Here is a 13,874-nt window from a genome sequence, read left to right as displayed (position 1 = left end):
CGTCTATACGAAAAAACAGCGTATATTTTTTCACACTTACATGTACGTCTGCAGCAGAACCACGTACGCTACAGAACCAATTTATCTATGAACTACGCAGTAACGTTATTACATGTATTTGAGACGGAGGTCCCAATATGGAAGAACATGCATGACACGTCTCGGTTTCACTTGGAATTCAAAATCATTTAAGTTTGTTGCTACTTGAATATTTCTGTTTTTTTCATTTTGGATAAATTTTATTGATGGGGGATTTGTTACAGATGTTTTGTTGTAAAAACAATCTAACTCCCCTTTCGATATTTCACCAAAACGGTGTTTTAAACTCAGTCACAAGCCTTACATTTTCTTTATGATTATTTTTTTTAAAAACCCTATGCATAAAAATGATATCGCATTCCTCTAGTAATTTTGACAAAATAAAGTCCCGAATGTCCCTCACGCTATGGAGGGAACTAAAACGTAACATGAGATTCCATACTGACAAAACGTCTACACACCTAGATGTGTCATCCGTCATTTAAAAAATGTTTATTAAGGATGGGTGTTAAGGATGTGTAAAAAAAAAATCGGTAAAAGAACAGTTATCTTAAAATAAAACCAGGTAAGTTTTGACTTGAGAAGGGTCATATAAAGGATTGACCTAGGCGAAATCAAATGACATTGAAGTTCTTAAAGGGGCATGGTCACGATTTTAGTCAAATTCTATTTTTCTGTTTTTATTATTTACAATGCTTTAGGAATGCATTTACGAAAGCCCATTGAGCTCATTTTCGTAGGTAAAAAAATATTTTTTTCGCGAATAAACGCGTAACTTTCGCGAATAATAGCGTAACTTTCGCGAATAAACGCGTTACTTTCGCGAATAAACGCGAAACTTTAGCGATATTACGCGTTACTTTCGCAAATAAACGCGAAACTTTCGCGAATTAACGCGAAACTTTCGCGATTAAACGCGAAACTTAAATATAAATATTGTTATTTCATAGAAAAACCCCTATGAAGAATAATTACTGAAAACAAATATATCAACTTAAATAAAACAAAATAATATTTTATAAAGATGTAAATGAATTAAATTTAACCTTATACAAATTAACATAAGTTCAAACGTAAGAAATCTTTAAAATCTTAGTACTGATTTTCAAAGGACATAATGCATTGTGCTTCTCACATTCTAATGGGCGCTGTATTATTGAAAATGAGGCAGCAACATATTTTAATTATAACAATTTTAATTCGAATAAAACGTTTTATTAAGTATCATTTTAGAATTTAAAGGATATCATTGTTTAAAACGTTACAATATATTGTATATCGCTGCGACATAACTTAACGTCTTATGTCTAGTTTAATATCAGAAAGATAAGTCAAGCTGTGAATAGAAATTTTCAAGCTTTTGTTCAAATCTAGATGACGTAAATTCGTCCTCCAAATTTATCACATATGTCATTTGAAAATTAATCTAAGATTTTAAAGGTTTCCGACGGTTGAATTTATATCAATTTTATAAGAAAAGGATTATCAATGAATGCCTGTTCGAACAGAGGGTCGGCGAACAACTGAACATCGTAATATGATGCCCAAACTTATTATCTACTTTGGACATATAACATATAAAAATGTTATAAAGTTTAATCAGATTTATTAATACCTATATGCAAAAAAGATAATTTTGTCTTCATAAATCAACCTAACACGGATATTAGAATAATAATGAATAATAAGTATTTTATGGTATAAAACTTCAAATGTGTTTGTTTTCAATCGTTTTTCATCATAAGGGTTCTGTATGAAATGGCAATATTTATATAATGGTCTCGCTTTTATTCGCGAAACTAACGCGTTATATCGCGAAAGTTTCGCGTTTATTCGCGAAAGTTACGCGTTATATCGCGAAAGTTTCGCGTTTATTCGCAAAAATAACGCGTTATATCGCGAAACTAACGCGTTTATTTGCAAAAGTTACGCGTTATATCGCGAAACTAACGCGTTATATTGCGAAAGTTTCGCGTTTATTCGCGAAAAGAACGCGTTATATCGCGAAAGTTTCGCGTTTATTCGCGAAAGTTACGCGTTTATTAGCGATAAAAATATTTTTTTACCTACGAAAATGAGCTCAATGGGCTTTCGTATGCATTTCCAATGACCAAATGAAATTGGAGAGTCAGTAGTAAAGTTATAAGCAAGATACAGGGCTCGAAATTCTTTGTCATGTAAACAAGGCTCGTGCCCTGTTTTTGTTTACATTAGTTCAATATACCGGTAAAAGTTTTTTTTCTAGCTGATTTGTACATCTTCTTATTCATTCTAAGCATAATTAAACAAATGTTAACGTTTACCACATTCATTTTCGGTCTAAAACTGGAGTTTTCACTTCTACGTTCAAAATGCAAAACAAAAGCTTTGTTTACATAGCAAAGAATTGTAAGCTCTGTAACTCGCTTATAACTTAACAAACAACACTTACATTTTGGTTGCCTGATAAAAATACCTTACGGAAGCATTATAAACATTAAAATCGGGAAAATAATTTTTGACAAAATCGTGACCATGCTCCTTTAAGTCCAGACTAATTATTCTTAGTCGATAACATAAAACAAAATGAAGTCTTAGTTCAGTGGTACGTACCTATGATAACAAATATTGTCTTATTTGATTTTATCTTATTTTAGGAATAACGATGACGAGACGAATAATTATTCATGCAGATGTTAATTTATGTTTAAATATATTGCATTTATTGTATGATTTCAACCGAAATGACGATATCTAACATTTATTTTATACGCGAATTACATCATTTATTCCGAAAAATTTAAAAACCAAGTATATACCTCTAGAACATTTGAAATGCACTACACTTTGGTAGAAACTCATTAAGTATAATAGAATTAGATATGCAAGAATTATCTTTAGATGACAAACATGTAACGTTTAACAGGTTATTTCAGTACTCAAACTGGAAGTGATCTAGAATATATGTATTTTCATATCGACATTCGAAAAAATGATCAATTTTGTAAATAGAAAAAGTTTGCACATTACGTGTTTCGTACATTTAAATTAACATTGACACTTCAAACTTTAGCTGTGTGATTCGGAATACCCCAAATTTTTATCTTTCAGTTTCGGGTAAAATGGCGAAGGGGTAAGGAAATCTAGATATTATACTTAGGTAGGTTCATTGTAAGTTAACAAGGGACAGTGCATCAACATCGCTAGTATAATGAATATACGATAAAATAGGTGTGCCTGCAATTTAATACCACAGATTCCTCTTATCCTAGATACTGAAACACTGAAATGTTTTTGGTATTTAACAAGGAGCCAAATTTCACATCATCCTTTGTGGAAAAAGATCAACAAATTGATATTCTTTTCTTATAATGATTGCTAAACACCGGAAACAAAGGGAGACGTAGTCAAGTTCTTTTCCCCTTTGCTCTCTCCATCGCAGGACAAATATTCTGAGAGTCATTTATCGAAGTACAAGTGATATATAGCGATACATGGACTGCTTTTTATTAGAATTGTAATATTCTTGGCTTCTTGGCTCCAAACTGTTACAAGGTAAAAACATAAATATCTTATATTATAAAACTGTGAAACATTTGAGTTTTTTCTCTTTACAGGATAAGTTTTTTCTCTTTACAGGATGAAACCCTTAGTGTTGGTGACTATAGTTCTACTACATGTTGGCTACTCCTTATCACAGTGCCCCAGCACGGTGCCAGCATGTACTTGTGAGATTGTAACCGGCCAGAGCAGGAGAAACATCAAGTGTGTTGGTCTGTCCCAGATCCCATCCTTCACTTCCTCTCCAGAAATTTTCCAGAAATTGGACATGGATAATCCAAACAATAATATACAAGTTATTCAAGCCAATGCATTCAGTGGAATAAAAGTGGAAGAAATTGATATGAGTGGCCAAAATATCAAACTACAAAGCATTCACCCAATGGCCTTTTCTGGATTTGAGCAACATCTGACAATAGTGAAACTCCAGGGTGATACTGTACTTGCCCCTCCCTTTGAACAACTTAAAAACATCACCAATCTTCAAGAGCTTGTGTTACAATTTTTTAACATGCCTACCATTGAAGAGAGCACAAAATTCAATTATTTTCCTTATTTGAGAATTTTAAGGTTAAGAAATATGAACACAAACTTTGTTTCATCTGAATCTTTCAAAAATCAGTTACAGGAACTGACTGTTTTTGAATTTGCAAACAACCAAGTGCCAACTTTTCCAAAGCCTGCTATAAACAGACTTCGTAAGCTACAACACCTTTCTTGGGTACACAATGGAATGACAACCATTTCCTACAGCTCGTTTGATTCTCTGAGTTCTCTTACTGAACTGGATCTGAGGGGTAATGATATTGGGGAGATGCTCAATGGGAGTTTCATAGGTATCACCGATAGGCTTGAGTTTTTGAGTCTTCAACTGAACAGAATTACAAAAGAAGCAATTATACCATTAGGCAATCATAATTGGCCTGAACTGGAACAGCTTAATTTAGGTCATATGGTGGCTGATTTTACAGACATTCCCAATGGTTTATTCAGAAACATGCCAAAGCTAGCTAACCTTATGATGCCTGGTAATAAATTGAAAGTGATAAAAAGCAACGATTTTCAAGGCCTTGGAAGTATGCATTCTTTGGACTTGTCTGAAAATTCGATCCACACAATTCAAAGAGGAGCACTGTCTCCCATGACTAGGCTGGATACATTAGATCTACGAAGTCAGTATGACTCAAATGTTAACAACCCACTGAATTTTAGCCTAGATGCCTTAAAAGGAGCAGAGCTTGCCCTGAAAACCCTACATATACAGGACAACCATTTAATTGATCAGTATGCTTGGGAGGTTATTGGTGCTATGAAAAATCTTGTCAATCTAGACATATCTGGAACTGGACTTTCTGACATTCCATCCTTGCTTTTCTATAGTCACAACAATCTGGGGAGTCTTACTATGAGAAACAACGACATTACAGTTCTGAGACAAGAATCTCTTTATGGGTTAAAACATTCACTGAATGTCATTGATATCTCTAACAACCAAATATATACTATTGAAAAATGTGTTTTTGAAGGATTTAACAAACTCAATTTCATTTTTGCCTCGCAAAACTCTTTTGTGTGTGATTGTAATCTTTATGGACTTCACCAGTTTTTGAAAACAATACCTTCTTCAGGTTTAATTATTTTGACATGTAAAAATCCAGCAAATTTAGCAGGCAAGCCTTTACTTACTTTGGAAACTGGTCAGTTCTGCTCCAATCCGCCGATCTCTTCTACTTGTTTAGTCTTTACAACAACTACAACATCCACCTCAACAACTGAAACAACTTCTGGTTTAACAACAACGACAATATCGAACTCAACAGATGAAACAACCCGAGACCAAATAACAACTGCGATATCCAACTCGACTTTTGAAAAAAAACCAGACTTTTCAAAACCTACCATATCTAACTCAACAACAGAAACAACTCCAGATTTTACAACAACAGCAATATCCAACTCAACCATTGAAACAACCCCAGACTTAACAACAACTACAATAACTAACTCAACAACTGAAACTACCCAAGACGATACAACAACTACAATATCCAACCCAACCATTGGAACTACCCCTGACTTAACAACTACAACACTCAACTCAACCACTGAAACACCCCCTGACTTAACAACAATTACAATAACTAACTCAGCAAGTGAAACTACCCAAGACAATACAACAACTACAATATCCACTTCAACATTTGAAAAAAGCCCAGACTTTACAAAATCTATAATATCCAACTCAACAGCAGAAACAACTTTAGACTTTACAACAACTACTATATCAAACTCAACTGTTGAAACAACCCCAGACTTTACAGCACCTAAAATATCTAATTCAACGATTGGAACACCTCCAGCATTTAAAACAACTACAACACCTAACTTAACAACTGTGACAACCCCCAACTTTACAAAATCTACTGAATTTAACTTAACAACTGAAACTACCCAAGACGATACAATAGCTACAATATCCAACCAAACCATTGGAACATCCCCTGACTTAACAACAACTACAACACTCAACTCAGCCATTGAAACAACCTCTGACTTAACAACAACTAAAATAACTAACTCAGCAACTGAAACTACCCAAGACGATACAACAACTACAAAATCCAAGCCAACCATTGGAACTACACCATACCTAACAACAACTACAACACTCAACTCAACCATTGAAACATCCCCTGACTTAACAACAACTACATTAACTAACTCAGCAACTGAAATTACCAAAGACAATACAACAACGACAATATCAAACTCAACATTTGAAACAATCTTAGACTCCACAACAACTGCAATATTCAACCCAACAATTGGAGCAACCCCAATCTTAACAACAACTTCAACATCCTACCAAACAACTGAAACAACGTCAGTCTTCACAACAACTACAATATCCAACTCAACAATTGCATTAACACCAATTTTAACCCAAACTGCAACATCAAACTCAACTATTAGAACAACCCCAGTCTTTACAACAACATCCACCTCAACCAATGATACAATCCTGGGCTTTACACCAACTCCAACATTCAACCCAACAACTGAAACTACATCATTCTTTATAACAACCACAACATCAAATTCAACATTTGGAATAACCCCAGTCTTAACACCTACTCCAACATCCACTCCAACCATTCGAACAACCGCAGTTTTTACAACAACTACAATAACTACTTCAACAGTTGAAACAACTTCTGTTGTCCCCTTACCAGATATTCTGTTTGGAATTTCAAATGAAACGACCAATACAATAGTGATATCTTGGACAGTCAGTGGAGATGTGATTTATCTGAAGAACTTTCTGGTGCAATATCAACAGTTAGAAAAAAACAATCCCCAGAAGAGAAGTTTTCGTTTGGACAAAACCAAAAGGGATCATCCAATAACTGGGCTTAACCCTGTGTCTCGCTATGAGATTTGTTTCCTTGTTGAACTTACGGAATCATCAAAACAAATCCCGGTATCATGTCTCACAGGCACTACAAAAGGTACACCAACAGAGGTTACAACAAATCCAGCCATTAGTGGTTCAGATAGAACCGTTGCAATGGCAGGGGGAGTTCTTGGAGTTGTGATGTGCGCATGGTGTCATTTGGTGATTTTATCTTAGTTCTCCTAATCAGGCCAGTGACGTTATAACGATAACATTCCAGTGCGAAGGAACCTCGACACCCCGTGACGTTTACTTTTTATGACAGTGTGGCACAACAAGCGATTTTAACCCTCTAGCTGTGAAACTGTTAACATTGCCGACATATTGCGATAATCTCTGTAGTGCGGTGGGTATGGCTTTTCTATTGACCCGGAGTCACCAAGTTTGAATACAGCAGGACTCGCCACATATACTTATCATATAGTCACATTATTATCTGGCCGCCGCCAGAAAATTAAATACTGACAGCCAAAAAATTTTGTGTCTTACGTATTTCAGATGATTATTAGTGAATCGCAATTTTATTCTTAGGACTAAAGTCTGTTCCAAGATATTTTTGCGGCATATTTTCTTAAATCATTCGATATTTACAAATACCTCTTGATTCAGATGATGTTCAATCAATAGTATGAAAAAATCCCCTTTTGAAACGCCTCCTCTAGCTTGTCAGGTTTCAATAAACGGCTAAATATAGAAAGTCTACGGGGATTTTGCATTGCATCAGCCATAATTAAGCCCGGATGATAACGTTGAAAAATTGTGCGAGATATTCCTAATGACTTCCAAATGGAGAAATGATGTAAACATTCCCCATTGAATCTCAGTAGGAAATCTGTTATCGTTCCCGTGAATTTTTACGAGGGAAGAATGATAATAAGCGAATGAAGTTATGTTGGAAATTTTCCCTTTGTTCGATTTCAATTGCACTTCTTTCACAGGTATATGTATTTTTAAGAAAAAGTCGTCCAAATATGCAGCAAAAATATCTTGGGACAGACTTGAAATAACATTAAGGATTCAAAAGGCAAAAAAGCTGTATTAAATTACCGTCGGGCAATTTAAGTGATAAGTCCTTTATTATAAAAAGAAACTGTGTTTGGAAACAATAAGCCGTTTTCACTTACTGTAAACGTGGAAATTTTGACGATGTGTTAATTTTGACTATGTTGGCGATTTTTATTTTCTCGTCAAAATTTCCACTCGCCAAACTTCACATCATATATATAGCGTATTAATACCAGAATTTTTTATCGGCATTATCCCGTTAGGACTAGATCAAAGTTAATGATTCATTTATGTAAATAGCTATAAAAACACGTAATTAGCATTGAAAAAAACCATTAAATCTCAACATGCATGCTTTAAATGCAATTATCACTCAATCGTCACAACATTCTATAATAACTTTGCGTGCGTAATTATCATGCCGTGTTTGACCTACTTTATTATCTCAGGCAATATCGTATAGTGAATAAAAACGAAATACAAAGAACAATTTTATTCCATTAAATCTGTACAGACTTTTTTTTCAATCAAAGTTAAATTTTATTAATACCAACGCTTGTAAAAGAGTTCGCAAGAAAGATAACTCTAACCCTGGCATTATAAGAAATCAAAGATAGATAACTCTTACTCTTATTCAAGAATTCGTCAAAATTAAAACTCGCCAATTGTCTCTTACTAAAAAATCGTTTACAGTAACTGCGGGCCAGAAAATCACGGTAACGGCGGAACTGCTCTTTTGCAGGGCAAAATGACATGGTTTGGTGAAATATGACGTAACGTCAATTGTTTCATTTACGTAATTTAATTATCTACCTACTAAAATTTCGGCAAAGTATATCATTTTGCCCTGCAAGAGAACAGTACTGCAATTATCGTGAAAGGGGTCTATAGCAAGTTTCAATCTTTGTTGAATTCTCAATACATTTTTAGCAGCCACAAGTTTCTTGCAGACTCCAGATAATTATTTTGCGGCCATTTGGCAGCCGCTTGATAACATATTTTTTCACATAGCACTAAATGGCATCCGAACCAACGGGCTTCCGTAAAAATGCAAAGTAACACTGAAAGAATTAAGCTTGGTCTTTAATGACACTATTGAAAAATTTGTTTTTATATGAAAAATTATACAGCATAAAAGCATAGACGTTTTCATCTACGCGATCCAGCGCACGTGCGGTATATTGGATTTTCTTGCCCCCAAATTTAAAGTTTTATATAGAGCTTTGAAATAAAGTGAAAGATAGTTGAACTCAAATTGAAAATAAATGTGTAAAAGGTTTTCACTACAGCGACGTCGTAATGTATATATGACGTCATGAAGATTGTCTAACTTTATAAAATTGATGGTTTGTAGCAAAATATGGGTGTTTTCCGACGGTTTTTCGACTGGGAAACATCGAGCGCAGGCTTGCTCAAGTACCATTTTTTAATATGATGTGTATAATTATATGAATAAAAACATATGTTAAATTCGTACTTGACCAGAGCAAAATATAAAGTAAAATGACAATATTTTCATTAGTTTGCAAATTTGCGGGAATTTGGTCATTTATGTGACGTCATAGATCAATAGCGAATGAGCAATGGTGACTAAAATCAAGATTAAAATACCGAATATAGTCTTTTCCCACCTTGTTTCAAAATTTAAATAACTATCATCTCTCAAAACTATATATCACGATCGTTAACTTGATGTTTGTTATATATATATATATATATATCATGAATAAAAATGACAATTCACCAAAGTTTTCAGCTGAAAATCGTTAGTTAACAAATGTGAAAAATAGTTTATCTAATACAATTTAATATACCCGAACAATATTTATTAAATTATGTTTTTCCAATGTGATTTAAAAGGTCTGTACCAGTTTAGCACACATTTAAAAACCTGCGGGCATGTTCACGAAACTTTCCTAAGATATTATCTAAGTGTGTTCCTTAGGTAGGCTTGGGGCGATTTACATTGTAAAGTAATGCATTACATTACCATTACTTCATGAATTTGGGCATTAGATTACCATTACTTAATTCTATTGAAGTAATGCATTACATTACCATTACATGAGTAAAGTAATGCATCACCATTACCATTACTTTGTAAAAAGTCGACAATAAGTTTTGAAAAAAAAATTTAACAGCTGATTAAAAAGTTTTTGCAAATGTTTTATATATGAAACCCGCTAAAACATTTTAGTGGTTCATGTTTACTATCAGGCTCAAATTTAATGACTTGAATAAGATTGCTGTTGAACTTTATGATCAGCAAAGTTTCAAAGGTTTAATTTTTGAACTGCATCATGTCGGGTTTGAAAATCTAAGATATAAGTGTCCAGACAATAATAGAAAAAAACACACGAATCTTGTATTCTCTATCAGTCCAAACTATTGTACTTAATATACAACAGAGAGAGAGAGAGAGAGAGAGAGAGAGAGAGAGAGAGAGAGAGAGAGAGAGAGAGAGAGAGAGAGAGACTGGAAGTTATTTTTAAGCTTTCAGATAGCATGGTTGGGCAGTGCATTCTTTTTAATGCATTCTTTTTTTTGCTTTTAAGGGTGTAGGTGTGTTCTCTATTCTAATGGAACACAATGAAGAGAAGGGCGGAGATCAGGGTGTTTAGTAGCACCCTTTAAAACAACAGAATATTTTGATACTACCTAGATTGTCCTGGGGGCATTGTATGTTGTTGACACAATCTTCACAGAAAAGAATTCATTGAATGCACAACTGTTTGGAGTAAATTTTTCAAATAATATAAAATTCTTAATAACAACACTCTTAAAATGTTATGAAATCGTGTTGTTACAGCTAGATATTGACAATCTAAGAATGGATTTTAATTTTCTTTTAATTATATAACCAAAATATCTTTATCTCAAGAATGACTTTTTTTTCTTTAAAACAATTCTTAATCAAATTTCAATTATTCAATTCATCACAATTTTAAAAATGAACATGCATAGAAAATCATAGTAATGCAAAGTAATGCCATGTAATGCCAGCATTGCACTAGATTTTGGAAAGTAATCCATTACATTAGCATTATTTGTAATGCTTAATTAATGGCATTAAACATTACTAGCATTACTTTGAAAACATATAATACATTGCAATGCATTACCATTACATTTAACATTACCCAAAGCCTGTCCTCGGGTATTACTTAGGAAAAAAGTTAGGAACATCCTAAGATCAACTTACGTTTAGCTCGACGATGACTTATGAAATCTTAAGTAAGGATATCCTAATCTACGAAAATCATTCATATTTTTCGCATTAATTTATTAAGGTAGACTTTAAGAGACAGAGATAAATTATTAAAAATTTCGACAGGGAAAATTATACATGCATTTAACACGACAGGCCTAAAATATGACTTCATAAAGTTGATTTTATTATAGCTATTGTTGCTCAGGTGAGCTATGTAGCTCATGGGCCTTTTGTTGTGTTGATCTATGGAAAGCCACTTCGATTAACTTGGCGTAAAAAAACTAGTTTAGCAATGTTGCAAGTGTATGTACGATAGTATTTTTATTTAGATAATAAATAAATAAACCCTTTTCTAGGACAAGAAAACGCCTTTTTCATTACAAAAAAGTGAAACAGTATCAAAAATTCACTCATACAATGGAAAAAATAAGAAAAAACAATGGAAGCTTGGCGGAATATTACTTTTCCGTTGAAGTTAAAGTGGAAAACAAAGCGACTAATAATAAAGTTACAGGGTGATTTCAGAGGAAGTCGTATCGCGGAGTAAGACACAAAACTATAATGTTTTCCTCTGACATTTCAGAGACAAGTATATTTTTTAAATGTGCACACACAGTGCTATAGTATTTTTATTGAGATAATTAACAAATAAATAAACCCTTTTGGGAATAGAAAACGCCTTTTTTATTACAATAAAGTGACACAGAATATTTTTAAATGTGCACAACCAGTTTAATTAAAATTCAGCACAGAAATATGGTGATTAATTTTATTTTGTTCTTGACTTTTCGGAAATACTGGATAGATATGCAAATGTATTCTGATAGATATATAAAAAAAAATGTTCAAAACATGTTTTGAGAACAAAATTAAGATGTTCCATTTTACAAAATATATGGAAGTTTAGCTTGTACTGAAGATTAGGAAGCTAAAGTTATTGATAAGAAAAATGGGGTTTTTTTCTTAACTTCTGCCACAAAATATAGTTCTAACTTAAATCTTTTGATAAAGAATTTTCCCTTATTTATTTTATTGATTTAACTATTTGTTTGCATTGTTAATTAAATGAATAAATGAGTTAATACATAATTTTTAGACTAGGGGTATTTAGGTTTGCCTGGGGTGTGAGGGTGGTGGTAGGGGTCCGAGCCATATATTCGGAAACTGTTTTATCTATTGTAAATATAGGGATTTTGATTTTTCCAGGGGTGGAGTGAGATCCGGCTTATCTATATAAGGTTCAGCTTATCTATATAAAAAGTCTTTTAAACTCTGTATTTCGTTTGTAACTTGACGTTTACTTTTACAGTCAAATCAATAATATAAAGTACTTGATTATGTATAGGCAAGTAACACTGGGTGGTTGGGGGCACTTTTTTTTCACAACAACCAATTTTCTTAAATATACATGTAATAAAGTTAATGAATATGAAGTTGGTCCGTCCACAATAAGAAATAAACGTGAGAGGAAGGAAATTAACCGTGAAATTGAAGTTCTAGGTACATGTGTAAAGTATGCTGCCCCCCTCCCAACCACCACTACCACCACCACGGATTAGGGTTTTACGACTTTGAGAAGTTGTACATGTAATTTTCCCCGGCTTTTTTTTACCCGCCCCTTTCAAAAACGATGCGATGTGCCTGATGTAAACAATGATACAAGCAAAAATGTACAAATGGTTATTGAACTAAATACGATTTCTTTTTTAAATAATACCATATATAATCGATACAATTTCAGAACCCCCCCCTTTCAGATAATGTATTAAAATCCCTTATTACATATAACAGTAAAACACGTTTAGTATGAACACTGATATAGCGAATTCTTGGATAAAGCAATTTTTTTTAGTTTCTAGTAAAATTCTCATCAAATCTTTGCAAAATGTTTTGGTTATAACGAATTCTGATAAAACGAATTTACGGATATAGCGAACTGATTTTAAGCCTTGTAAAGTGAAAAGTAACGAAACTTAACACTTTTAAAACGAATTTCTTTAGAAATTAAAAAGTTTGCATCACTATTTAACCATATAGTTTGATATAGTTGTATTCATTTTCATATAAATTTTTCAATTCGCAATCCGATTAATAAAGGTATCAAAGCAATGTGTTCTATTTTAAGCCTCAATTAGCAAAATTCATAGTCTGGTGGAATAAAACATGTATACAGTGAATTCGCTTTAGTTATTATTACGGATTCGTTTCACGGATATAACGGAATACGGAAATAACGAAGTAAATCCATTGGTCCCACTAGACTTTGCTATAACCCAGTTTAACTGTAAATGGGTATGGCAATAAGTTTTACAGATAGATATTGATACGATCAACAAGTTTGCATCTTTAATGCATTACAAAATCTTTATTATTTTTGAAATATTTGTAATAGACTTTACGAGTCTCTTGGCCCCTGAAAAAGGGACCAGCTCCTTTTTCGTGATTTCATTCGAAAAATCTTACGAATACTAAAAGTTTTGGTTTTACACTCATCTTAAAATGTTGTTTATTTTTGAGATACGAATGATTGAATATTTTTGGGGCCAGCCCTGTAGTTTCATAATGGGAACAAGCACTGTCGTTGTGGTTAGTGGAATCGATGAAAATTATTATAAGAAATATTAT

At 33.2% G+C, this 13,874-nt stretch overlaps 1 protein-coding gene across 4 annotated transcripts; it reads left to right on the top strand.

Annotated features, from left to right (window-relative positions):
- Positions 1-483: 483 nt before the first annotated feature.
- Positions 484-8,482, top strand: LOC117689471 (uncharacterized). 4 transcript variants are annotated; one of them, XM_066087760.1, is made up of 2 exons: positions 484-604; positions 3,658-8,481. In XM_066087760.1, the coding sequence occupies exon 2, from the start codon at positions 3,659-3,661 to the stop codon at positions 7,208-7,210; it is 3,552 nt and encodes a 1,183-aa protein (XP_065943832.1). In that variant the 5' UTR covers positions 484-604; position 3,658; the 3' UTR covers positions 7,211-8,481. The 4 variants fall into 4 exon arrangements, with proteins under 4 accessions (XP_065943832.1, XP_065943834.1, XP_034326740.2 ...); XM_066087762.1 differs by lacking the exon at positions 484-604 and adding an exon at positions 3,079-3,178; XM_034470849.2 differs by lacking the exon at positions 484-604 and adding an exon at positions 3,090-3,151 and having other exon boundaries at positions 3,658-8,482.
- Positions 8,483-13,874: the final 5,392 nt, after the last annotated feature.

This window comes from Magallana gigas, chromosome 6 (genome assembly GCF_963853765.1).
Source record: "Magallana gigas chromosome 6, xbMagGiga1.1, whole genome shotgun sequence".
Lineage (NCBI taxonomy): Eukaryota > Metazoa > Mollusca > Bivalvia > Ostreida > Ostreidae > Magallana > Magallana gigas.
Note: the sequence above shows the minus strand (reverse complement) of the source record. Positions and strands in the feature narration are given on the sequence as shown.